The sequence below is a fragment of the Prionailurus viverrinus genome, chromosome D4 (genome assembly GCF_022837055.1).
Source record: "Prionailurus viverrinus isolate Anna chromosome D4, UM_Priviv_1.0, whole genome shotgun sequence".
NCBI lineage: Eukaryota > Metazoa > Chordata > Mammalia > Carnivora > Felidae > Prionailurus > Prionailurus viverrinus.
The window spans coordinates 44,306,572-44,334,252 of record NC_062573.1 but is presented as its reverse complement, the minus strand read 5'-3'; the positions used below and the strand labels follow the sequence as shown (position 1 = coordinate 44,334,252).

The window sequence follows — 27,681 nt, the reverse complement described above, 5'->3', positions numbered from 1 at the left end:
CTAGCAAATGAAATTTAGCAGCCTATTAAAAGAATTACATGCCTTCAGGTAGGACTTATTCTTGTAAGGAATGTTCAACATATGATAATTAACCACTATAATATATCACATTCACCAAATTAAAGGAAAAAACACATCTCAATTGTTGAAGAAAAAGCATTTGAAGAAACTCAAAATCCTTTTGTGATAAAAACTCAACAAACTAGTAATAGAAACTAACTCAAAACAAAAAAAGACCATATATGAAAAGTCCACAGCTAAAAAAAAAAAAAACACCACAGTTATAACTTTTCTCCTAAAGTGAGGAACAAGATGAGAATACAATACTCACCACTTCCATTCAACATAGTATTGGAAGTTCAGAGCAACTAGGCAAGGAAAAGAAAGAAAAGCCACCCAAGTTGGAAAGGAAGAAGTCAAATAACCTCTGGTTCATAGATGACATGATCTCATAGGTAAAAATCCTAAAAATCCCAATAACACCAGAATATGTCTCTTAGAGAATATGTTGCAAGATATAGAATCAATAGAAATCAGTTCATATCTATAAATGAATTATGAACAATCTGAAAAGGAAATTAAGAAAGTTATTCCACTTACAAAAATACTTACAAATTTAACCAAGGAGGTGAAAAACATGTACACTGAAAACTACAAAACATTACTAAAAGAAATTAAAGAAGACAGAAAACTTAAGATGTCAGTACTGCTCAAATTGATCTAGAAATTCAAAATCCCAATGGCTTCTTTGCAGAAATAAGAAAATCCATTCTAAAATTCAAATGGAATGTCAAAAGCTCTTGAATAGCCAAAAAAAATCTTAAAGAACAAAGTTGGAGACTTTACACTTCCTGGTATCAAAACTTACTACAAAGCTACAGTAATCAAAACAATGGTAGTTCTGGCACATAGACCAATGCAATAGGATAGAGAACCCAGAAATAAACTTTTGTATATATAATCAGATTAAGTGTGCCAAGATCATTCAATGAGGAAAGAACAGTCTTTTCAATAAATGGTGCTGGGTAGCTGGATAACCATATGCAGAGAATGAAGCTGGATCCTTATTTTAACCATATACAAAAATTAACTGAAAATGACTGAAATAAGCTCTTAGAAGAAAATATAGGGAAGAACCTTCATAATATTGGATTGGCAATCATTTTTTCGCTAGGACACTAAAAGTACAGTTAACAAACGAAAAATTACATAAAAGCTTTTCTTCATCAAAGGACACTACCAACAGTGAAAAGGCAACCCCCAGATTGGAAGAAATTATTTGCAAATCATATATCTGATAAAGGATTAATATCCAAAATATAGAGAACTACAACTCAACGACACAACAGAAAGCCTAGACTAGACATTTCTCCAAAGATATACAAATGGACAGTACACACAGGAAAAGATGTTTGACATCACTAACAATTAGGGAAATGCAAATTAAAACCACAATGAGATACCACGTCACATCCACTAGGATAGCGATTATTTTTTTTAAATAAAATTAACACATGTTGGTGGAGAAATTGGAACCCTTGTGCATTGTTGATGGGAATGTAAAATGGCACAGCTACTATGGAAAACAGTATGGCAGTTTCTCAAAGTATTGGACATAGAATTACCATATGATCCAGCAATTCCACTTGTGGACTAATGTTCATAGTAGCATCACAGTGGTCAAAAGGTGCACACAACTGACATGTCCATTGATGGATGGATGGATGAACAAAATGTAGTGAGTACTTGCAATGGAATATTATTCAGCCTTCCAAAGGAATGAAATTCTATACATGCTACAATATAAATGAACCTTGAAAACGTTAGCTGAAATAAGCCAAGCACATGATAATTACAGGCCAATATCCCTGCTGCACATAGATGCAAAAACTCTCAACAAGATTTTCACTAGCCAGATTCAATAATATATTAAAAGAATCATACACCATGAGCAAATGGAATTTACCCAAGGGCTGCAAAGATGATTCAACATCCACAAAATGATCAGTGTGATACACCAATTTAACAAAATAAAGGATAAAAATCATACCTCAATAGATGTAGAAAAAGCATCTTAAAAACTCTTAAAAGTGGGTATAGAGGGAATGTACCTCAGCATAGTAAAGGCCATAGATGACAAGTCCACAGCTAACATCATACTCAATGGTAAAAAGTTGAAAGCCTTTCTTCTAAGATCAGAAACAAGAGAAGGATTCCCACTCTCCCCATCTTTATTTAGCATAGTGTCAGAAGTCCTAGCTAGAACAAGTAGATAATAAAAGTGTCCAAATTAAAAGGAAATAAAACTGTCATGTTTTGCAGATGACATGCTATTATTATGAATAGAAAGCCCTAAAGACTCTATAAAAAGAAACTGTTACAATAAACAAATTCAGTAAGTTGCAGGATACAAAATCAATATGCAAAAACTAGCACCAAACTATCAGAAAGAGAAATGAAGAAAACAATCCCACATACAATTACATCAAAATGAAAAATATACCTAGGACTAAATTTAACCAAGGAGGTGATGCAAGAATTATATATTGAAAACTAGGAGACATTTATGAAGGAAATTGAAGACACAAATGGAAATACAGCCTGTGCTCATGGATTGGAAGAATCAATATTGATAAAACATCCATATTGCCCAAAGCAATATACAGATTAAATACAATCCCAATCAAAATTCCAATGGCATTTTTCACAAAAATTGAACAATCCTAAAATTTGTATGGAACAAAAAATATATAGCCAAGAAATCTTGAGGAAGAAAAAAGCTAGAGACCTCATGCTCCCTAATTTCAAACTATATTAAAAAACTATAGTAATCAAAACCATACGGTATTGGCATAAAAACAGACATCGATCAATAGAACAAAATAGATACCCAGAATTAAACTCATGTATGCATGGTCAATTAATTTACTACAAGGGAGCTAAGAATATACCATGAGGAAAGGACAGTCCCTTCAATAAATGAGGTTGGAAAAACTGGACAGTCACATACAAAAGAATGAAAATTAACCACTATCTTACACCTTACACAAAAATTAATTCAAAATGGTCTAGGGGCACCTGGGTGGCTCCATGGGTTAAGCATCTGACTCTTGATTTCAGCTCAGGTCACAATCTCAGGGTCTTGAAATTGAGCCCCGTGTCAGAATCTCTGTGCTGGGCATAGATCCTGCTAAAGATTCTCTCTCTCTCTCTCTCTCTCTCTCTGCCCCTGCCCCACTTGTGTTCACCCATGTGCTCTGTCTCAAAAAAAAAAAATGGACTAAAGACTTGAACATAAGACCTGAAACCATAAAACTCTCATCATAAAACATAGGCAGCAAGGTCCTTTGACATAGATTTAAAACCCAAAAAAAAAAAAAAAATACTGGCAATACCTGACACCAAAAGCAAAGGCTACAAAAGCAAAAATAATTAGAACTACATCATACTAAAAAGCGTCTGCACAACAAAGGAAACCATCAACAGAATGAAAAGGCAAGCTATGGGATGGGAAAAAAAATTTGCAAATCATACATCTAATAAGGGACCATTGTCCAAAATATATAAAGAACTCATGAAACTCAATAGCAAAACAAAAACAAAAACAAATCCAATTTTTAAAATGGGCAGAAGATTTGAATAGACATTTTTCCCAAGAAGACATAGATGGCAAGCAGGTACATGAAAAGGTATCTTAGTACATAATCACCAGTTATTAGGAAAATGCCAATCAGAACCACCACAAGATATTACCCCACACCTGTCAAAATGACTGTTATCAAAAAGATAACAATTGTTGGCAAGGATATGGAGAAAAGATAACCCTTGTGCGCTGTTGGTGGAAATATGAATTGGTGCGGCCACTATGGAAAACAGTAGGGATGTTCCTCAAAAAACTGAAAACAGAACCACCATGTGAACCAGCAATTCCACTTCTGGGTAGAATTTATCCAAAGAAAATGAAAATACTCAAAAAGACATATGTAACCCCATATTTATTCCATTATTTATAAATAAGATATTCAAGCAATCTAAGGGGCCAGCAATGGTGAATGAAGAAATTGTGATATATATATATATATGTAATATATGTATATAATATGTACATAATACATATATAATGTATATATGTATTATACATATTATATACATGTGTACACATATACATATTATATACATTATACATACATATTATACACATACGTATATATGTATTATACGTACATATGTGATATAATATGTATGTATAATGGAATATTATTCAGCCATTAGAAGGAAATCTTGCCATTTGTGACAACATGAATGGACCTTGAGAGCATTACGCTAAATGAAAGAAGACAAATACCCTGTGATCTCTCCTGTATGTGGAATCTAATACAAATGTGCACATGCACACACACACACACACACACACACACACAGAATAGATTGGTAGGAGTTGCCAGAGGCAGGAAAATAAAAGGTAAGAGAAATGGGTGAAGGGGGCCAAAAAGAAAAAATAAGATTTTTTTTTAAGATTTTTACTTATAATTTTGAAGGTTAACAGCTCCCCGGTGGACACTTGGAGTCTAAAGATCCCCAAGAGATTTCTTTCAAAAGTGACCTCCACGAGATGTCTATCGCCTTACTTTACTCAAATAGAAAATTTTGGCTAAGGATCTGCTGCTTTGGTATGGGGTATTTACTGTGATAGTCTGGCTCCATCAACTCTGGGAAAAGTTTAACAATCTCTCTGAGCACATAGCAGGAGAATGAGCAGAGACAGTGCATACCTAAGTCTACTCCTGTTCATCTGTGCTGGGTTTGACCTGGAAAAAAGAAGCCAAAGAAAGGAAAGAAATGATGGACTAGTTAACTTGGATGAATTTAGCAAGAAAACAAACCAAGTTACCCTTTGGACTGAAGGGGTGCTTAAAAGTCTTCTGCTCTAAAGCTTACCACACCCCACTCTTAGTATATTATGCCAAGAAACCTTTTTATATGGTTAATCTGGGAGGGAGCTGACATTCTCCGACTGGCTCTACACTACCATTAGCCATTTGCTAACAGAAGGCTCATAGACCACAGGAAAGCTAACTATTCCACTATGGCACAAAGAGAAGAAAATATGCCAATGTTTTTTAGTTGATATACAAAGAGGAGCAAGATGAATGATCTGAAGGCCCCAAACAAAATGCGGCAGAAGGGTTCTGTGTTCCATGCAGCCTGAGCATCGCAGCCTCTCCCTTGACTTGGCTAACATTATACATGCCTCCTTTATCTGCTTCCCAGTGCAATGGGCCTTGCATCGGGCCTCACCTAGCCGTGCAACACAGACAAGTGTTCTGCCAGACACGGGATGGCATCACCTTACCATCAGAGCAGTGCAGTGCTCTTCCAAGGTAAGAGAGAGCCGTGGACCTCCTTTCCCCAGCCCCTGGGTCAACAGCATGGAAAGACAGCGTTAAGTGAGTGTTTCTCCTCTAACATCCCCTTTCCCTTTCGCCCTCCATTCTCCCCAGGCCATTGTTCTCCCTAGAGATAGATGTGCTGAATGTGCCAGGGTGGGTGCGCTCTCCTCTTTTGCAGACAAAGAGTGCAGAAGGTGCTATTCCTTTGAGGGTGGCCTGATACTGAATGAGATCTGCACTAGCCCTAGGGTGCGCAGGAAGTTAGGGCTACGAAGTGACCACCAGATCTCAAGGGCTCCACCAGCCCCTCACTCTTGTTGGCCTTCCTATAAAAGTGATGCCGAATGAGGGCTCTTATCCCTGAGTCTCAACCTATCGTTCCCATCCAGTCCCCATTCCCTGTCATGCGTTCCTGTGGCTGTCCCCTTGGGGTGAGGGCTCACCATCCCCGCCCAAGGCCCCAGGCTCTGCCTCTGCCAGCCCCCATCCTGGACAGAGTTTATTCCTGGGTCATACAGCGATACAGACTGTGTACCCATGAGGACGCAGAGGGCCAATCAGAGCAGTTGTCCTTCTGAGATCTTACAACCCCTCACTGACGGAGCAGAGACCAGAACCCAGGTCTGGTGGCAATAGAAGTGCTTTAGCAGTTGCCCAACATTCTTAGGTTTGCGACAATGTCTTCACATCTGTTCCCCAGTCCCGTGCCCACAGAGGCAGACCCTAACCCCGCCACCCTCGTCCCGCAGGCCCGTGAGCACCCAGAACTGCTGGTCAGAAGCCTGCAGCGTACACTGGAGGGTCAGCCTGTGGACCCTGTGCACGGCGACCTGCGGCAACTATGGCTTCCAATCCCGGCGTGTGGAGTGTGTGCATGCCCGCACCAACAAGGCAGTGCCTGAACACCTATGCTCCTGGGGCCCCCGGCCGGCCAACTGGCAGCGCTGCAACATCACCCCATGTGAAAACAGTATGTTCCAACCCCAAAGAGTCTTCTGCCAATTCCCCACAGGGCATCGGGGGCAGAGGGCAGTCCCCAGGACTGACCCTGAGCGTAGGGCATTGGACCAGGTTTCCCAAGGATTGTGAGCTGGGGCCAGAGTTGGGTATGTTCACAGGGGTGCATGCAAGCGAGCAAAGATGTGTATACGCATGTCCAGGCCACGAAAGATGGCTGAGTGTGCCCCCAAGGGCTCGATCTTGGCCCTGAGCAAAGCCAGGTACTATTAGCCAAATGCTAAACGAAGTCAGCCTCCAGCTCACCCGCAGTAGTTTGGCTGGTACCCAGGGGACGACAACCAGTGCCTCCTGGGGGCCGGGCTACTAGACAGAAAGCACCGTTTGCACTAGAAGAGCACACAGAGTGCCTCGTGCCCAGCTGGCCTTGCGCCCATCATGGCTCTGCTTCTCACAGAACAAGGACCGGCTGCCCTCCCTCCTTCCCAACCCACGGGCACCCACCGGAACTGTGCAGGAGCCCATGCCCTTGAGATCTACTCTTTCACTCCCTCCTCCCTCAAGTCTGGATCCTCCTCTGCCCAACACCGGCATTTGTATCCCAATTGGATATTTTTTCTTCCTCTGGACCCAAAACAAACTGGAGGTCCTTCCCCACAGGAAAGAAGACAAAGTATGAGACAAAGAATACAAAGTTTTTAAATATTGCCATGCAGTTTTCCCCTAAACGGGGCCTCTCTGAGCATGAGATTTCCAACGCTGAGGCAAATGTCCTGTAGGCAAATTGTCCCACTGCCTATACACTGGGGAGGGATGATCTTTGTTCTCTGTGTGGTGCTGACGCATCTTTATGTCAAGAGCTCACCACAGTTAGCACTAATGTTCAGTCAAAGTATTTCAGACTTTCTATGTTGGTCACAGAAGTCCACAACCCAAATCAGCACCAATAGCTAAGGACCATCTCGTTTGTGCCAATACTGAACTAGAGGCCACAGTGCTCGGGCAAGACATGGTCAGGGGAAGGAGTAGAGAGGCTTGGGTGGACAGTGTTACGAAACTTTCACGGAGGAAAGAAGGCTCACATTCCAGGGGATGAGGCCATCAACCAGGGCCTCACTTGCACACCACATCAGAGTGGCGCAGCATTGAGTCCTTCTGGGAACCAGCTCGAGGAGAGCCACTTAAATACCACGGGGAAAGGCCAGCTTGCCTTAGAAGGTCAGGCGGTCCCGAGGAGAGGGAGATGAACAGCGCCCTCCGGAAGGAAGCGTGCCATCAGAAAGGCAGTAGAACAGGCCGAGGGTTGGGCCGTGTCAGCCGGCCAACAACGGCAGCCTGTTGGCAGGCTGGGAGGCAGGTGGCTGAGTGCCAGCAGAGCGAGGCCAGCCCAGAGATGCTGGACAGCAGGGGCCCCTCCAGCATGGGAGTCCAGTGCCCAAGGCAGACCCCAGGAAGCACCCAGTGGCCACAGCCTTTAGCTCCATTTCACATCTTTCTTTTGTCCCCTTTCCCAGTGGAGTGCAGAGATACTACCAGGTACTGCGAGAAGGTCAAACAGCTAAAACTCTGCCAACTCAGCCAGTTCAAATCTCGCTGCTGTGGGACTTGCGGCAAAGCGTGAAGACAGGGCCCAGGGAAGAACTCTACCCTGGCCACACAGAGGACTCCCGCCACCACCTTGGACAGAACTTAAGCTCTCTTCGTTTATTTATTTATTTTCCTCTCCCCACCCCCGCCCCACACACCCTCGTCCAACCTCCTCCCCCACCCCAGACATGAGGACCTCGGCATGTCCTCTCTCTCGGTTCACTGGAGAACAGAATGTGGGGGAAAGACAAGGAAAGGGGTCTACAGGAGGTTGCAGAGCAGACGCCTTGCCTTCCCAAACCCAGGTCCCGAAAAGGCGGAGGAAGAGGCAGGCGTGGCTCCTGGGGACAGCAGGGAGGCAGAGCCAGTGGCAGACGAGAGATGGGAGGGTAGGCCACAGAGTGTTTGCAAAGCATTGGTACAGACTCCAGACAACCAGCTGTGTCTTTCCTGGCAGCACACCGTCCACATGGGAGTGTGCTTCTGCTTTGTGTCCTCCTCTGCCTCAGCCTTGGGAAGAGCAGGCAGGGAGGGGAGGACACCATCGGAAGGCAAAACCCAGGCCAGAACTCAGCTCTTCTGCCGGGGAGCGTCAAGAACTCCAAGCCCGGATACAGAGCAGTAAGGAGGAGACCATCCAAGTAGGCCCGAAGCACACTTGATGCAGAAAACCACGTGGGGGCTGGGGCGGGGAGGAGACAGAAGCAAAAAGAAACCTGTGCATGGTCCTCAGCGGGGAAGTGCAGGTAGATGGGGAGGAGTGAGGAGGCTCGGGGAAGGGGCCCTGTGGATTCTGCTGCCCTCGCAGAGGGCACACTGCCTGCTAGGAGACCTGCCCTCCCTGAGGTGCAGGGGAGTCCCCACTCCCCACACTGTCTCGGACTTCTGCCTGTACCCCCCTAGCAAAGCCAGCGAGACATCAAGATCTACTTGTTCAGTCAGGCGGCCCCTCTCATCTCTCTCTACATCAAGAGTCCCCCCCCCCCACCCTCCCCAACCCCAGCCCAGAAAGATACTGCTGATGTGGGTCAAGGGCATTCTGAGCAAGAATAGGCTGGGGTTTCTGCCTGTATGGCCTTTGCTGCCCCACTTGAGGGCCAGGGGTGGGGTTCAGTTTGCCAGATGGTATCCATCGGGTCATAGTAGCCGCTTCCAGAACGGGCCGGGGCCCGTTCAGGGTGGGACAGCGGGCTTGTGTGGGCCCACTGTAAGAGCAGCGCTCCTATTTATACAGCAGCTTGGGGCAGGGTGATGGGGTGCGGTGGCAAAGCCATAGGATAACTAAAGCTCGCAAGAGGGTCCTCAAAGGCCTTTCAACCTGTTCCCTACACACACTGAAGTACTATGAACCTTACAGCAATTAATATCCACCCAGTTTTGGTAATCCAGTCAGCAAGGCAGCACACACACTTGCAGTAATGCGGGTCAGCTAGAGTAACATGGCTGCAGCAAAGTCTAGGGGCAAACCTGAAATCCTGGGACCATTTGGCAAATTGTTCTTTCAGCAAAGGGGTTTGGGTGAGTGTTTTTGGCCACCTCCCCCTTGAGTGGACACCGTTCAATAGCCAGGGCAGCGTGGCCACACTCACTCACCCCTCAGACAGCCTGCTCCCCCCTCACATACAGACTCGCAAAATGCCACCCAGCCCCGGGCCACCACCAATACCAGGGCTGTGTTTTCCAGCCCACCTGGAAGTCAAAGACAGGGGGAAGACGGTATTAAGCTGTGTCCTCCCCAGGTGAGCTACGGACAATTAAGGTGGGTCTCTTTCTTCCTCACCACAATGGGCTCTAAGAAGTCATGTTACTAAAAAATCAGCGTAATGTTTATTTAAAATAAAAGAGAATGTTTTCTATGTCTGTATATCTTTTGTGAATATTTATTAGGATTTCTTGTATAAAAACGTGCAATATTAATAATTGTACATTTCATTCAGAAAACAAAGTATTTGGGGGACTTTTTTATTAACTTCCTGCAGTTGTGTTCCTGTAAACTCTGGTAACTATTGTATTGTTCCTATTTTTAATAGAGGCTGATGTTTAACTCTGGATCTATTCACTGTGTACAGAACACATTGTAAAGCTAACATGGGATGACAGGGCAAGAAGAGGGGACTCGTTTGTGACACAATAGTTATGCATGGAATGGAGAATACAAATTCCATACTGCTACTAATGTGGTTGGTTATTTGTAGTTCAATAGCTGTTGAGAACCAGTGGCCAATATTTACATTTTCTAAATAGCCAGGGTCCTCCAGCTCCGCCTCGTGTCAGGTTGGAGCCGTTGGAGGGGGCCTCAGAACCAGCTCGGAGGACCTAGGTTTGGGGTGGGAAGCAGCGTGCTCCTTGCATGAGATGAATGTACATTTACTGTTTGTTCTGTGAATTGTGACTCAGCAGCAACACAAGATGATTAGAGCTGCTGAATAATATGGAAGGAGGCACTTTCCTCCTCTAAAACACAAAACTGTATTTATATTTTTTGTACAGATAATACAGCTTATTTATTTAACTCTTGTCGTCCGAGTCTCTGTTAAGCTCAGCCTTCCGGTCTCGTTCTGTACAGGGGTTGAGGGTGGTTCCCAGCCACTTATGTGTGTTTGGCCGCCACGGAAGAATGGTGGTTTTGAGCTCTGCATGGGAAGCTGGGAGCCCATGCCTGCAGGGCCAGCTCTGTAAGTGAACTCAAAGGAGCTATGTTTGTGGATGTGCACATAATCAGGTTTAGGACTACCCTTAACAATCATCTCATTTATGGCCCTGGGTAGTGGGAACATGGAAGCCACAGTGCCTTCAGAAAGACAGATACATGGGCATCTCGTGGGTGGAGGGTAGATGCAGATTTGGCTGCAGGAGGAGTCTCCAGGTCAGGCTCCCGCCAACAGGGGCGTGCACAGTATAAAGTAGCTGTGTGCTGAAATTCTGGATGGACACCATTAGTAGGAGCTAACACTTACAGATCGTTACTACATTTTCATCCTCACATGAGCCCTATGATTATCTGTGTATGGGTAGACAGAGGCCCAGAAAGCCCAAGGTCAACCAGCTAGTGGAACAGGGATCAAACTCCTAGAAGTCTGGCTTTTTAGCCACAGCCTTTTCCTTACCCACTATGCCATCTCCAGCTTCTCTGTGTAAGAGCGGACCATGCATGGCCACCATTGTGGGTACCATCTTTCCCTACTGCTTGGAGGCTGGTAGATGACAATGGGACATTTTACTGGAGTTGTCACTTTCTCATCCCCTAAAATCAATTCTTCTGGCATTCTGTGGCCCCTACCTCCCTATTTTTAAAGCATTTTAATAGAAATAAAGCTACTATGGGAAGTGCAGAAAAAAATAAAAGTGTATTGTGGCGTTCTTCATCAATTGTTTCCAGTGGAAGGGCAGCAAGTCTCCAAGCCCCCAGGATGTCCACACAAAGACCTTTGTGGGAGGCACTTAAGAACCCCAGCCTGAAAGCCCAATTCCAATCCATTTTCCAACAACTCACCCATCACATCACAGTCTGTTATGCAGTGTAAAAATTAGTTAGAAAGCTCTTCCTGAAATCCCAATTATTTTCTAAGGAGTTTTAGGTTTTGCTTTAAAGAAATAGTCAATACTTGAACTAGAAATACTCACATACCAACAATCAAATAATATCCTACAGAGACCCCAGGGGAGGATGGGAGGGCAGGGATAAGTCAGAGATGCCAGAGCAAAAAAAAAAAAAAAAAAAAAAAACAGGAAGTTTCAAATGGTGGGACAGGCTCAAATAGAACATACGGAAAATTTTCCAGCCCAAATCACAGAGCTCAGCGGGGAGAAAAAGATCCCTATAAGGATGCTCCCAACCACAGCATAAAAGTTCGGAATCTTAACCACAGGCAGGTCCTGGGATTCAAACTGCTCATACCAGAGTCCCCTGCTCGGCCTCAGAAGTTTCTAGGACTTTGACAGCATGTGCCCAGAAAATCTGGGGCCCATCCAAACCAAAATCATCAATAATCACCAAAGCTCATTCATGCCTCAGTTTCTCACCTTTGAAAAGAGGATATCTCCTAAGATAGGGTTTTTATGAGAAAACTAGCAGTCCATTCACATTGAGGAAATCTAGGGTCTCCTGGCACATCACTGAAGCGTTCACCGAATGTTAACTGCTATTATCATCCACCCTACCTTGAAGACAGGGAGATGAGGGCAGAGCATTGGTCCTATTTCATATTCCCATTGTCAGCTGTGAAAGACTGTTCCTAGGTTTTCATTTTTGAGTGAGAAGGACATCAGTCGTTCCTTCAAAGTTCAGTACTACACAATAGTGTAAATAAGAGAGGCATTAGTGAACCCAAATCTGTATATTGGAAGATAACATAATAGCACATGTAGCCCACTCACCAAAATATTGACATACTTTCAGAAATAGTTCCCAGGACAGCTGTTACCTTGTAATCCCAATGTACAGTCTAGTTTCAAATCAAATCTGCCATTTCCTTTGATTTACTTAAAAAAAACAAAAACCACAAAAAAACAAAAAAAAAAAAAACAGGGACAAATGCTCATACAAGAGCAAACATACATGTGATGTAAAAGCTAAAGTTAAAGATATTTCACTTACCAAGTGGTAGATTTTCTCATAAACAGCATGCTATGATAATCAATCCTGCAAATAAATCCAAAAAGAATCCAATTTTATTAATGGCTTTCAGCTAAAATGAGACAACTTAGAGCTCAATAATCCATCTGTGGGCCTCCCCAAAATAGGCAAATTCATCCACAAAGGATAAGGGACTTACCGGGTGAACAGAAGGATGAAGCTCTTGGAAACAGCCCAATGAAAACTGACCTACTGGGTGAATTATCCAAGGAAGGATAAATTAGTAAACAAAATAAAGTGACACCCCCTTGGTTTTGTCTCTTTCAGTCCCTCATTTTGTTCAATGAACCAGCCATGATTTAAAGACTTCAGGATTCAGACTCAGAATACACTGAATGTGAGTTAAATCAGGGAAGGTGATCTACGCATGTCACATACGACCAAGCAGGAAAATATTGATGTGGATACAAGCCTCAGTCAGTAAAGAATTGAATATTCAATGAATTCTACCAACCCTGTAAGATTAAAATTAACCTAAAATTATCATGTGTCCCCACACAGCCATGCAGTCCACTTGGAGATGCTTTTACAGGTTAAATGCATATGAGCCAATAAGAGACTGTGATCTTTGGCTGACCCGCAGTTTCTTGTTCATAGCACCCGAAGGTTTTCAAATGTGTGTTGCTACCTCTAAACTGGAAGGCAGATATGGTAATCAAGGTTTTGCTGGCAAGAACTGAGCTGTCACCTTGCCTGTCAAGCAGAGGTTTACAACTTCACTCAGATGGATTCTGTGAAGCACCTGGTCCCAATCAAACCACATGTGTCATGCTTCTGATCACACAATATACAGATGTCACTCACCTCTGTGTTTTCCAAAGGCAAAATCCATCTTCAACCAAGGATTTCCCAAGCTGCTCCTAAAGATATGGTTTATATGTGTGTAAACAGAAATTAAACGTGCAGTTTTACGTGAGTGAAGAGAAAGCAGACAGTAGGGAATGGTTCTCCTGCTGAACATAAATAATGTTTGTTTAAGCAGAATGCTTAGGAGGGCCTGAGAGATTGCACAGTCAGCATCCAGACCAGAAAGCATGCCTGGGAAACCTGCTTCCTTTTCCAAGATGACATAAACAGCCCTCCTCTGGGTCTTTGTGATAGCCAGGGCTGACCTTGTTACAACTCCCAGAAAAGGACAGAAGACAAGCTGTGAACAGCTTAGTTACCAGGTAAGCAACTCAGGGAAATGTTTAATGGCCAAGGCAGCGAGTGTGGTGATGAAGTGCATCATGGGCTTGATTTTCTCCTCCTAATCCTCACCATCCTTTGTTTAAATAACAATGAAGGGGCCAGGAAACTACTGAGCTGAGGCCAGCTGAAGGATGACAAAGTTGTCCAGACAGTCATCCAGGTAGTTCTGTCCTATAGCTGAAGCTCAGTGTGTCAGTGCCAGGGTGCAGAGCAGGAGCCAGATCGATAGGCCAGTCACTCCTGAGCTGAATTTCTTTACCTGCACAGGGCCTTCCTACTGGAATGGAGACAACTCAAGGCAACCACCTGGGAGCAAGCCCCCATGATTTAGATCTTCCACTCCCTTTGCAGTGTGAAGGTCTAGCCTGTGCACTAAGGTCCAGCTGGGATGGAAAACAACCAAAGTTCTCATCTGGTCTGGTGGACTTCACTCTACCTTCCCCTGCCAGATAAGCCTTTATCCCTTCTCATCTCCTCTCCTCCCTGATTTCTTTTCCCATCACTTACCTTCCCCTTCCCTCAGAGTCTGAGAAACTCTTGCCAAGTGCCAACTCTGTGCCAGGCCCAGGCTGGGCCCTGGGGACATGGCTTTCAGGGAACTCAGAGTCGAATCAGGAAAGCAGACATATCTCACCACAAATGCCAACATGAAGTCCCAGGTTTGGGGGAGTTTCCAGCTCAGTTGTCTTCTTCGTTTGGTTCCTTCACAGTCAGCACCCAGGGATTTCTCCTTTTATTCCTGATCCTTTCTCATTGGGACTTTACAAAGGTATCCTGACTGAATAAATCTACTCCCTCCCACTTTCTCCTCCAATCTACTCCCCATATAGCAGCTAGAACTATTCTATTGCCTGCAAACACATCAGTGTAACCAGATGCATATGTGTGAAACTAACTTAATCTACACCCTAAAGGCAGTTAGCTAACATTTAATTACCCAATCATAAATCCACCCTCCAAAAGTGACCAGTGCAAGGATTTCAAATACTGTTATCTAAATCTGCACCAGAGGGTTTCTTAATTAATGCAAAGTTCATTAATTACACAGCAGTGATATGAGCAGTCCTAGAGGTCTGGAAAGGATACATGGCACCACTGCCCCTGTATTAACAGTCTGAGAATCCAGCAAATCCAACAGCCGGGAGCCCCAGGTCTAGAGTTGTCCTTGGTTCTGTACACCACCATCCCCCCACCCCAAGCCACCCTGCTCAGTTTGTTTGATTTGACTAGAGAAGTTTTTGGCTGATCTTATGGTAGGAACATTCACCTTGGAGTAACTATCAGAATGCCTGGATTTGGACGATACGACTTATTTGAGTTCAAAGAGCAGGTTACAGGACTGTGTTGGGCCACTTTGCTGGCATTTACGCCTGTGCCACAATTTGGGCCGGGATTGTTTTCAGTGAAACACACCATCTTAGGAGTAAGGCTGCATAGGTGGAGACAGAGAGCTCCAGCCTCTCTTGATGGAGCTACCCATTTTACCAAGGTAACTCAGAAACTGGTGATTAGCCAAAATGGCTTAAATCCATTCACAAAGTGATCTTTGCAAAAGATGGCTTGCACTATACCAGTCCACTGTTTCAAAACCTTCCACACCTTCCCACTGTTGTCAGGACAAGGAACAGACTCCTTTAAATGTCCTGAGGCACTCTGAAAACTCATCTCTGGCCACTTTCCCTGGGTGACAGGCCTCAGTTCTTTGAAAGCTCCATGTCCCAATCTCCTTCCCCTTCTTACCTTCCCATAAGCCATGGAATACCAACCACCACACCCCTCCCCACCTGCTCTTCCCTTGTGATTTCTTACTTGGGACCCAGGGCAGGCAAATATGGAGGCTATAAATGTTTGTTACTCACCACTTCCCTCAAGATTGCACCGTTTTATAACTTTTTTCCTACTGCCCTGTGGCAAAGCTGGAAAGCTGGGCCTCTCAGAACTTTGACAGCCCACAGAGGTGGATGCAGCCTGAGACCCAAAGTCAGTAGTCAAAGACAGGGAATCCTGTACTCGTAAGCTATTCTCCCCCTCCATTCCTCCTTTCTTTCCACACTGCACACATCCACTTTTCAGGGCCAGGTTTGGATTTATGGCTGAAAACTCAGTGTAAGTATTTACAATATCCCCTCTTCTTTCTTTTTCATGACTGAAGTATAATTGACACACAATGTTTTGTTACTTTCAAGGGTACAACATACTGATTTAACAATTCTGAGTATTACTCAATGCTCACAATATATGCAGTCACCATACAATGTTATTAAGTTATTGACTATATGCCCAATGCTGTACTTCTCATCTCTGTGACCTATTAATTTTATAATTGGAAGTTGGTACCTCTTAATCTACTTTATTTTGCCCATTCCCCCCCCCCCCCGGCAACCACCAGTTTGTTCTCTGTATTTAAGAGTCTGTTTATTCATTCGTTTTGTTTTTCAGATTCCACATATAAGTGAAATCCTATGGGATTTGTCTTTCTCTGCCTGACTTATTTCACTTAAAAGCATAATACCTTCTGGGTCCACCCATGTCATCTCAAATGACAAGATCTCATTCTTTTTTTATGGCTGAGTAACATTCAGCCATTTTGTGTCTGTATGTGTACGTGTGTGTGTGTGTGTGTGTGTGTGTGTGTGTGTGTATACCATACATGTATATACACCATATCTTTGTTCATTCATCAATGGACACTTGAACTGCTTCCATATCGGCTATTATAAATAATGCTGTGATAAACAGGGGTGCATATATGGTCAATTAATCCATGACAAAGGATGAAAGAATATATAATGCAGAAAAGACAGTCTTTTAAATAAATGGTGCTGGAACAACTAGACAGCTACATACAAAAGAATGAAACTGAACCACTTCCTTATACCATACACAAAAATAAATCAAAGTGTATTAAAGACCTAAATTTGAGACCTGAAACCATAAAAGTCCTAAAAGAAAACATAGGCAGTAATTTCTTGGCCTTAACAACATATTTATGGATAGGTCTCCTCAGGCAATGGAAACAAAAGCAAAATAAACTATTGGGACTACACCAAAATAAAAAGCTTTTGCATAGCAGAGGAAACCATCAACAAAACAAAAAGGCAGTGTAGTGAATAGGAGAAAATATTTGCAAATGATGCATCCAATAAAAGGCTAATATCCAAAATACATTAAAAAAAATGTATACACACAAAAAATGTGATTAAAAAATGGGCAGAGGACTGTTATTCAACATAGTATTGGAAGTCTTAGCCTCTGCAATCAGACAACACAAAGAAATAAAAGGCATCCAAATCGACCAGGAGGTCAAACTTTCACTCTTCGCAGATGACACTATACTCTATATGGAAAACCCAAAAGATTCCACCAAAAACTGCCAGAATTGAATCATGAATTCAGCAAAGTTGCAGGATATAAAATCAACACACAGAAATTGGTTGCATTCCTATACACCAACAATGAAGCGACAGAAAGAGAAATCAAGGAATCGATCCCATTTACAGTTGCACCAAAAACCATAAAATACCTAGGAATAAATCTAACCAAAGAGGTGAAAAATCTATATGCTGAAAACTATAGAAAGCTTATGAAAGAAATTGAAGAAGACAAAAAAAAATGGGTAAAGATTCCATGCTCCTGGATAGGAAGAACAAATATTGTTCAAATGTCGATACTACCCAAAGCAATCTACATATTCAATGCATCCCTATCAAAATAACACCAGCATTCTTCACAGAGCTAGAACAAATAATCCTAAAATTTGTATGGAACCAGAAAAGACCCTGAATAGCCAAAGCAATCTTGAAAAAGAAAACCAAAGCAGGAGGCATCACAATCCCAGACTTCAAGCTATACTACAAGGCTGTAACCATCAAGACAGTATGGTACTGGCACAAGAACAGACACTCAGATCAATGGAACAGAATAGAGAACCCAGAAATGGACCCACAAACGTATGGCCAACTAATCTTTCACAAAGCAGGAAAGAATATCCAGTGACATAAAGACAGTCTCTTCAGCAAGTGTTGCTGGGAAAACTGGACAGCGACATGTAGAAGAATGAACCTGGACCACTTTCTTACACCATACACAAAAATAAACTCAAAATGGATGAAAGACCCCAATGTAAGACAGGAAGCCATCAGAATCCTCGAGGAGAAAGCATGCAAAAACCTCTTTGATCTTGACTGCAGCAATTTCTTACTGAACACGTCTCCAGAGGCAAGGGAAACAAAAGCAAAAATGAACTACTGGGACCTCATCAAAATAAAAAGCTTCTGCACAGCGAAGGAAACAATCAGCAAAACTAAAAGGCAACCGACAGAATGGGAGAAGATATTTGCAAATGACATATCAGATAAAGGGTTAGTATCCAAATTCTATAAAGAACTTATCAAACTCAACACCCAAAAAACAAATAATCCAGTGAAGAAATGGGCAAAAGACATGAATAGACACTTCTCCAAAGAAGACATCCAAATGGCCAACCAACACATGAAAAAATGCTCAACATCACTCATCATCAGGAAAATACAAATCAAAACCACAATGAGATACCACCTTGCACCTGTCAGAATGGCTAACATTAACAACTCAGGCAACAACAGATGTTGGCAAGGATGCGGAGACAGAGGATCTATTTTGCATTGTTGGTGGGAATGCAAGCTGGTGCAGCCACTCTGGAAAACAGTATGGAGGTTCCTCAAAAAACTAAAAATAGAACTACCCTATGACCCAGCAATTGCACCACTAGGCATTTATCCAAGGTGTGCTGTTTCAAAGGGACACATGCACCCCCACGTTTATAGCAGCACTATGAACAATAAAGTATGGAAAGAGCCCAAATGTCCATTGATGGAAGAATGGATAAAGAAGAGGTGGTATAGATATACAATGGAGTATTACTAAGCAATCAAAAATAATGAAATCTTGCCATTTGCAAGATGGCAACTGGATGGAACTGGAGGGTATTATGCTAAGTGAAATTAGCCAGTCAGAGAAAGACAAAAATCATATGACTTCACTCATATGAGGACTTTAAGACACAGAACAGATGAACATAAGGGAAGGGAAACAAAAATAATATAAAAACAGGGAGGGGGACAAAACAGAAGAGACTCATAAATATGGAGAACAAACTGAGGGTTACGGGAGGTTACTAACTAGGGGGATGGGCGAAATGGGTAGGGGGCACTAAGGAATCTACTCCTGAAATCATTGTTGCACTATATGCTAACTAACTTGGATGTAAATTTTAAAAAATAAAAAATAAAATTTAAAAAAAATGGGCAGAAGACTTGAAAGACATACAGATGGCCAACAGATACATGAAATGATGTTCAACATCACTCATCACCAGGGAAATGCAAACTCAAAACCACAGTAAGATACCACCTCACACCTGTCAGAATGGCTAGTATGAAAAAAGACAAAAAATAACAAGTGTTGGCAAGGATGTCAAGAGAACCCTCTTGTACTGCTGGTGGGAATGCAAATTAATGCAACCACTGTAGAAAGAACACGGATGTTCCTCAAAATATTTAAGACAGAGCTACCATATAATTCAGTAATTCCACTGCTTGAGTATTTACCCGCCCAAAAAAATAAAAACACTAATTTGAAAAGATATACACAATACCCACTCTTCTAACTAGATCCCCCCAAAAATCATCTTTTGTTTTGCTGAAAAGATGATGGTGGGTGCAAAAGAATGCAAAAGGATGCAAAAGAATGAGACCAAGACTAAACTATACTACATGATAAAAGGACATAAAGATCCTGAGGGACAAGACCTGGATGACTGTGGCTGGAGAGATGGGGGAGGGAAGGGGAGGCAGGTCATGTCTCAGTTGATGGTCACAATCTAAAGGAAGCCATGCCCACCCTCCAAGCAGACAACTGCCCTCCTTCTCCCTCAAGGTACCTGGTGCCTAATAACTCTAACTTTGGGAAATCCTTCCTTATGTACTTCAGAGAAGACTCCCTTTTCCCTACGGGTCATAGTGCAGAAAGGGGAAACAGAAAGAGGAAAAGTTCCTAGAATTCACAGAATGCTCTGTTCACCCCCTCACACAGACCACATGGGGACCACAGCAGTGAGTACAAGCACCAGGCTAGTCTGACTACAGAGCCTACTCAAAAACCCTGCTGTACCTTGCTTCTCAGAAGCAGCCTGCTGGCCATTCAGCATTCACATGTCTACCCAGCCCTCCCCAAACTCAGTGGAGAGACCCTGTCCTCCTAGTCTCTGCGACCTAAGGTTCTAGAGACATGCTTAATTCCCAGTTGTTTTCACACCACCTCCAATCACCAATTCCATATGGCCTGCCTTCAAAATATGCCCAGGATATGACCCTTTTCTCATCAGCCCCACTTCTACAGCCTGGCATGGGCCTGCATCCTGCCAGGCCCTGCTTCTACGCTGGCCCCCTGCAGCCCCCTCACAGAGCCTGGGTGACCACAGGGATGGTTGTAACATATACCAGATCTGAGCACTTCTCAGTTGGACCCTTGACATTGCCCCCAATTCCAAATTCCTGGCCATGGTCTATACAGCCCTCACAGAAATGTGCCCACCCCAGGCCCTTTTGCTCTACATGTTCCCTGGGGTCATCACCCCCTTTGAGCCTCTCAAACATCATCTTCTCAATGAGGCCCACCCTGACCATCCCACTAAATACCACCTGGGCCTCCCAGAACTCCTGGGCTTCTCCATTCCAATTATGTTCTCCTTTTTCATGTTGCCTATCACCTTGTAACTTACCAAACAATTTACTTATTATGCTTTTCATATATTATGTGTTGGTTATTTTATTTATATTATACATACCTTATTATATATAATTATGCATTGTTTATTATTGAGTGTCTGTCTACCCCACTAGACTATAAGACCCACAAGAGCAGGACCTGTATACGTTCTACTTACTGATGTTGTCCAAAGCACCTAGAAGAGTGCCTGGCACCCAAAAGATATGTTCTGAAGGCATGAACTAATGTATGTTTGTGTACACATACAGATGGATGGGAGAAGAAGAAGGAAGAAGTATGGTCAGTGCATCCACCTGTCCTGAGGACCAGAGCTAAGATGGGGGTTATGGGGTAGAGGAGGAAGAAGAGGAGGAGGAGGAGACATAGAAGATGAGATGTGTGAAAGGAAAGAGCATGGTTTTGAAGTCACTACCCTGGGGGTGGAGGGGGACTCCCTGGATGGCGTAGAGGAAAAAGAAAACCAGGGAGATGCTGGAAAGCAACTGAGGACCATCAGGCGGGTCCCCAGGAGATATCCCCGGGGCAAGACCATAGTGAGAGGTGCAGCAGACCCAAGAGTCTGGAAAAGGGCCCCATGATAGCTCCCAGAGCAGATGGCAAAGGTAGGAAACACAGCATTTTTGGAGCTACGGAATCCTAAAGAGCTTGGTAATCAAGAGGCAAAACCTCCCTAAATAGCACTATTCAAAGATCATAGTAAAACAAACAACAGATGTGACATGTTACCAAATCACAAGATGAAAATACCTTTTTCCTCGAAAAGGCCCAAGGGATCTTTTTCTACAATGAAGAGAATCTAGTCTTAATGTAACTAACTATTTCTAACAAAGAGCTTAAAAATTTAAAGATCTCTTCATATAACCTTCAGCTCCTGGATGTAATCATTCCTTCCTATGCATTAACCTTATAAGTAAGCAAGCATTGTGCAAAGAAGCTCTGTTGCAACCCAATCAACATCTTTGTAAATATCTGTGTGTTTCCAGAAGAAATTAGTAAGTCTGAGGGCTGAGTACAAGGAACAGTGGAGAATCAATCACACGCACAAACAGATATCATTCCCAGAGCTCATATACTTATACACCGCATGGCCCTGGAAAGGCATTCAAAAGTTCATTCTTTATCCTCAAGATCAACAGCCTCCTACATCTCTCCAGCCTTCCCCTTCTTTCAAACACATGGTGTCATTTCACTGTTCACCCAGCTGGTTCTACAAACATCATTTCCTCCACTGGGAGTCAAACATCATTCCCCCAAGTTACTTAACCCATCTGAGCCTCAATTCCCCTCAGTTCCCTGCCTGAACAGGGAGATAACAACAGGAGCAGGAAGCATGTGTGGATGCAGTGAGATGGCAGGTGCTGTTGCTGTCAGAACTTAAGAGAGCTCTACACAGGAGATAACAGACTTGTATCCACTCTCCGGTAACTGAACTTTCCCAGGCTCCCTGTACCTGCCCTCTGGCTGGGCCAGAACCTCCCATTTATCAAGAAGCCAAACAATTTCAACAGTCAAGGACTAGGATGTTTCAACACTCAGAGTTGACCCTGAGGCACAGCAGGATTCGCTGAGGTTTTTAAATCATCAAAGAAAGGTTCAACTACATGCTTGCATGCATGCAGATTTTACTGTATTCTAAACTTATTTGAAAAAAAATGTATGATGAGCATTTGGCACTGTTTCTCCATGTGTGTTCCAACAGGTTTTACACAATAAAAGGGCTCTATTGTCAGAGTTGGAAACTGTTGTCTCTGCCTGCTCAGAGTTCATCCCTTCCCTTGCCTGGAAACTCTACGGCTTCCTTTGGGGACCCACCCCATCCCAAGCCCTCCCATGTTCATGTAGCTTGCATGGGGTTGACCCCAGCCGTAAACACTACTCAGTCCAGGGGTGGACACTGATTCAGTCCTGGACAGGGAGGATTTTCATTCTCCCTGGCCATGGCAATCAGTTCAGAAAGGACCACGAGTCTCAAGCCAGGCAAGAAACTCATTTCAGGGATTTTTTTCTGGAACCCCTGGGAAGGAGAAGCCCTTTAGCTAAAGAGATGTTGTGAGCTTAAAATCGCTGGAAACCATCACGTGGAAAGGGCCTGCCTAAGAAGGCAATGCAGACGAAAATAAAGGCAAAAGATGAAGACCAAGCACCCATTGCATCCTTCAAGCCCCTGGATTCAGCTGTGACTGAAGCCCACAGGTAAAGCCCTAGACTGTTCAATTGCCTGAACCAAAAAATTCCCTTTTCACTCGTGCACTTGTAATTGCAATAATACTGATCCATGAACTGGGTTATACAAAGTTAAGCAACGTTCCTTTAATATAGGGTTTCAGAGAGCCTTCAAAATATCATTATGCAATATGAATCTCAAACTCCCAAACTTCTATGTCCAATGAACTTTTTTGAAGACCATATCACGGGACTTTTATTCCATAGAAAACACCTTCATAAAGGCTAATAGATATTACCTGTAGGTTAACTTCATACTAAAATACTCCAAAGCTCCAATCCCTTATAATTCTGGACAAATGAGACAAATGGGAATTCATTTACCCAACTCTGTTGATGCATTTGGCCAGACTTGAAAAGTGTATGTGTATAATTTTTTATAATTTTTATTAAATGGGGGTCATAAGCATAAACTATGGTATACTTTTCCAGACTTAATAAAATACGTGTGTATGTACATGTGCAAGTGTGTGTATACACACACACACACACACACACGTACATTATTTTAAATTATTACATTGAGGTCATAATTCCTGAGCTGCTATACTTTGAGTTCTGCATTTTAAACCATTTTTTGGTCTCTAGCCCCACTGCCAGGCTGTCACCCCTTTCCATTTAGATGTTGGCCTCTAGCAGAAGAGCCCTGCCCCCGTCCCGCCCTTCTGAGGGCTAGTAACCCAGATAAGAGAAACTCATTGGAACTGTGTGGGAAGGAAGGAAGGAAGGAAGGAAGGAAGGAAGGAAGGAAAGAAAGAAAGAAAGAAAGAAAGAAAGAAAGAAAGAAAGAGAAAGAAAGAGAAAGAAAGAAAGAAAGAAGAGGGAGGAAGAAAGAAGAGGGAGGAAGAAAAAAGGAAAGGAAAGGAAAGGGAAAGAAAGAGAGAGAGAGAGAAAGAAAGAAAGAAAGAAAGAAAGAAAGAAAGAAAGAAAGAAAGAAAGAAAAGAAGGAAGGAAAAAGGAAAGGAAAGAGAAGGGAAAAGAGAAAAAATGAGGGAAAGGAGCCAATATGAGCAGAGTGAGGGCCAGGATCAGGGGTGCATAAAGTACCTGAGTTTCCATACATGAAATTTGTCAGTGATTTTAGCAACTTAAAGCTAGCGTGTGTCCAGGTTCTAGCCACAGTTTTGGACATGGAAGGTTCCAAGTAACTGGCCTTCAAATATGGGAGGTGTTCTAACACTGAGCCAAGCAGAGAGACTCTCCATGTTGATAGCAAGCACTGAACTCTGCTTAGAAACTTTAAAATGAAAAGTGGGTTGTTTTTTTAAGCCTGGGAGATCCTATTGTGCCAAAAATTCCATTTCTTAGTTTATAAGTCATTTACTGGCATAGATGCCAAATTTTCGTCATTTTTCATGCATTCTATCTGCCTATGTTTCTCAAGTAGCTATTTGCCTGTTTAAAGGGTATTCGTGGGCTCCCCTGTTTTATGATCCTATCACATGAAATGGATGGGAATCTAGGACATGAGGGAGTAAACATGCTGCCTCCTTGGCAATGAAAGAATAGCCTTGGCCCTGGGTAGATTGGCAGGGTGCAGGTGGCAGGCAGGTTGGTCTGGGTAGTAAAAGCACAAGACAAATCAGTGTTAGATTCAGTCACAGGAGTGAAAATTTCCTGAATCCTTTTGGTTAACATCAACCTGGGTTTGCTGCTGCACCAAGAGGGTTGACAAGAAAAAGCCATCAGGACTTCTCATGTCAGCATCCAAGGATCCAGAGACAGGGACCAGGAGCACCTGTGGTACAGAAGTATGACTTAAAGCACAGCCCAGCCTAGCATTACCCTGATGCCTTTTCCAGAATCCAGAGCACATGTTCTGGAAGGCTCCAGGGCTCATGTTGCACCCCCAAAGTGGGGAGGAGCCAAGCACCTGCTCAGCCAGCCTTGCGGAAATTCTGAGCCTACTCTGCCAAAGCAAACACCTCCTCCTGGCCCCCACCCCCAGTATTTACGCTCAGAAGGGCCTCTGTCTTCCTGCTTCCAGGATGCTGACCAGATGTGGACCTGGGTGATGGCAGGGCAGGCCTGAAGAGCCAAGGGATCATTTAATCTGCAGTTAGAACTCATGCACACCCCCACCCAGCCCACTAGCTTCCTCTTGGCAACTGCACAGCTGAAAAGCACTTTTAAAGGAAATAGATCCCTCAATTCATCTTTATGCCCGAGGTGACCAGATCCCAAAAAGGTGCATCACTGTGGAAAGGTGTGGTTGTGACAATGCCCCTGCCTTGGAGCAGTTCGCTTCACTCCTGCTTTAGATGCAGAAGCTTGGGGTGGGGCAGCCAGTTATTCTATGTATGTTATTTCGAACATGCTCACAGCAATAAGACTACAATGGAAGGTACCTGGCAGACACAAAGGGAAAGCAAAACCACGGGACAGAGTACTTGCTCCCCCAGCCACTCCAAAATGGAGCCCCAGCCCTGGCCAGGACTGTGCCTCCTCGTGTCGCATCTGAGCTGTGGTCTCTGCTCAGTTGAGAGCTGTCTCTGAGCCCCTCAGACCTTCCCTCTGTGAAGTTGCTGGTGATGTGTGAGAAGGGTGAGAGGGAGGATAGGTGAGGCCAAGGATGCAGGGAGGGGAGTGCCGTCTGATGCTGTCTGCACAGCCTTGGGAAACAGCTGGGGGTTCAGAAGCCCAAGCCAGGGCTCCCTTCACCTGTACCTACCAGTTGGCCTGGTACTTATTCTACACTGCCCACCTCTACCCTTCTGCCTAGTCAGGGGTGAAACTCACCCTCCAGGTATGCTTTCCAGTTGAGAAAACCCCCAACAAAATCCCATTCGTGCCTTATCACCTCCACATGGTTCCATCCATGCAAGGCCAAGGGGCAGGCTGCCTGCCTGTGCCGCTCTCCTTCCTGCCCCACTCACATACACCATATTAAGCTACAAGAAATCAATAATGAAATTACCAACACCATAGTGAGCAAGATGGGAGGAGGACCGTCAGTGGACAAGGGATTTCAAGAAATGTGAAGTCGACAAGAGGCAGATGGGAGAAGGAAGACTGACGAGTGCAGAAGGGGAAGCTTACTCGGCCAAAGCAGAGAGCAAAACAGTCACAAGAGAGTCAGAGCTGACAGGGAGCAGGTCTGCGAGGCAGAACCAGGCAGGGGTTTGAGGCTTGAAACACTAGCTACACAGAAAGCAGGGGACAAATTGTGCTAAGGATGGGGATGGCTGAAAGAACCACTTACGATGGCCCCACCATCTCCACCCTCCAGACCTGGCCTACAATCTTACCTTACCTTACTTACCTTACCTACCTGGCCTACAATCTTAGAGTCAAGCCAAAAAGGGAGGGCTCATCCTCACAGACAGTGACCCTTGAGAAAATGCAACGTTTGAATGCAGGTCCTTTAACCTGTTCTTAGTGCTCTGTTTCTACCTTAACGGGGGGGGGGGGGGGGGGGGGGGCAAAGTAGAGAGCAGGTTCCTGATCACCAAAAAACTGAGAGTGGTGTGCTGGGGTCATCATTCCTGTATGTGGCCCACTGTCCAGGGGACCAGGGGATATTACCTGCCCCGCTGACAAAGGCACCACCCCATGCATGACACAGGCAGGGAGACACCGTTGTGGAGAGTGGGGCCTCATCTGCTGGGATGCACCATATCCCAAACCAGAAGACCATGCCCAACAAGCCCAGGGATTCCACACCAGCAAATCTCACTAGCTGCAGCCCATCAGCCACACTCGGAGACTCTGCTTACTCGGATAAGATGGAATTTGCCATCTTTGGGCTTCAAAAGCCCTATCCCTGTTTTCTTCCCCAGAACCTCGCCCCCAAGCATACTGGATCCTGCGCTGGAGCAGGTTCCCTGCTTGGCCATAAAACTCTTCCCTCTGCGCTTGTTCTTTGGTCTCTAATAATTTTTCTTTTTTAATATGCAGAAAGCCTTGAGATGCTGGGCTATGGTAGGTGATTAAGGACCCACTTCATTCTCACAGGGGGAAAATTATACAATAAAATTATACATTTGTACATATTTCTGAGTGTTTGGCAGCTTCCATTACCAGGGTTTGTTGGACACAATCCTACCAGGTGTTAGAGCAGTGCGTGCACAAGTGGACAGGTGTTTTAATAGAGGTGTTTCCAACAAACTCTTAAGTGGAAGCTGGATACACAGAACTGATGAAAAGGAGCAGGAGAGGAGAACTAAGTCCCCATCTGCTCAGCTCACCTTGTTTCCCTCCTCCTGACTCCAGTTACTTCCTGAAATGACATTTCCAGGGAGCACAGGTAGGAACCCCAACTCAGAACAACTAAAAACTAACTCAACTATATGGGGAAAAAAAAGCAATTATGGAACTATATGGAAACTATATACGGTGAAAAAATAAAACAAGCAGTTAGGCTTACCTTCGCACATGTAAACAATGACCGATAAAATCACGAGTAGATTCCGTTAGGTACAACTCAGCAACCATCTTCATTATCCTCATCGCCATCACCATCATCCTCATCTATGTTTAATGAGAGTTACCCATGAGCCAGGGCCAAGTGATTGACCTATATTCTATCATTCAACACACACAATGAAGCCATAGGGCCAGTAATGCTATTATTCACATTTTAACGAATTTGACCAAGGTCTCATAGCTAGCAGTGACAAGGGCCAAGAAGCAAACCCAGGTCTGCTGGGCTCTCTCCTTACATGTTGTTAGCCACTGGGTTCCACTAGTCTCCTAACAGCCACTTGTATCCTCCCTTACATAATTTCTGTGTTTTCTGAATTTTTTACTGTATTAACCACTTTCATAATAAAGGTATTTTGAGACCAAAATGGACAGACAGAAGAGAGCAGATTCTTTAATTCTGGTAGAAGTGGGCAAGGTAGAGATGCCCTAAGTGGCTCATCTAGCCTGAGGTCACCTGGAGGTAACCCCTAAATGTCACAAAGGAAGGACTCAGAGGAAATTCCT

At 43.8% G+C, this 27,681-nt stretch overlaps 1 protein-coding gene across 3 annotated transcripts in view; it reads left to right on the top strand.

Annotated features, from left to right (window-relative positions):
* Positions 1-10,428, top strand: part of ADAMTSL1 (ADAMTS like 1) — an 888,150-nt gene extending 877,722 nt beyond the window's left edge. For all 3 annotated transcript variants that reach the window (XM_047830980.1, XM_047830979.1, XM_047830981.1), the window contains 3 exons: positions 5,272-5,381; positions 6,140-6,360; positions 7,862-10,428. In XM_047830980.1, the coding sequence (XP_047686936.1) occupies positions 5,272-5,381; positions 6,140-6,360; positions 7,862-7,968 (438 nt within the window). In that variant the 3' untranslated portion in view covers positions 7,969-10,428. The remainder of the gene's footprint in view (positions 1-5,271; positions 5,382-6,139; positions 6,361-7,861) is intronic.
* The last annotated feature ends 17,253 nt before the right edge of the window (positions 10,429-27,681 follow it).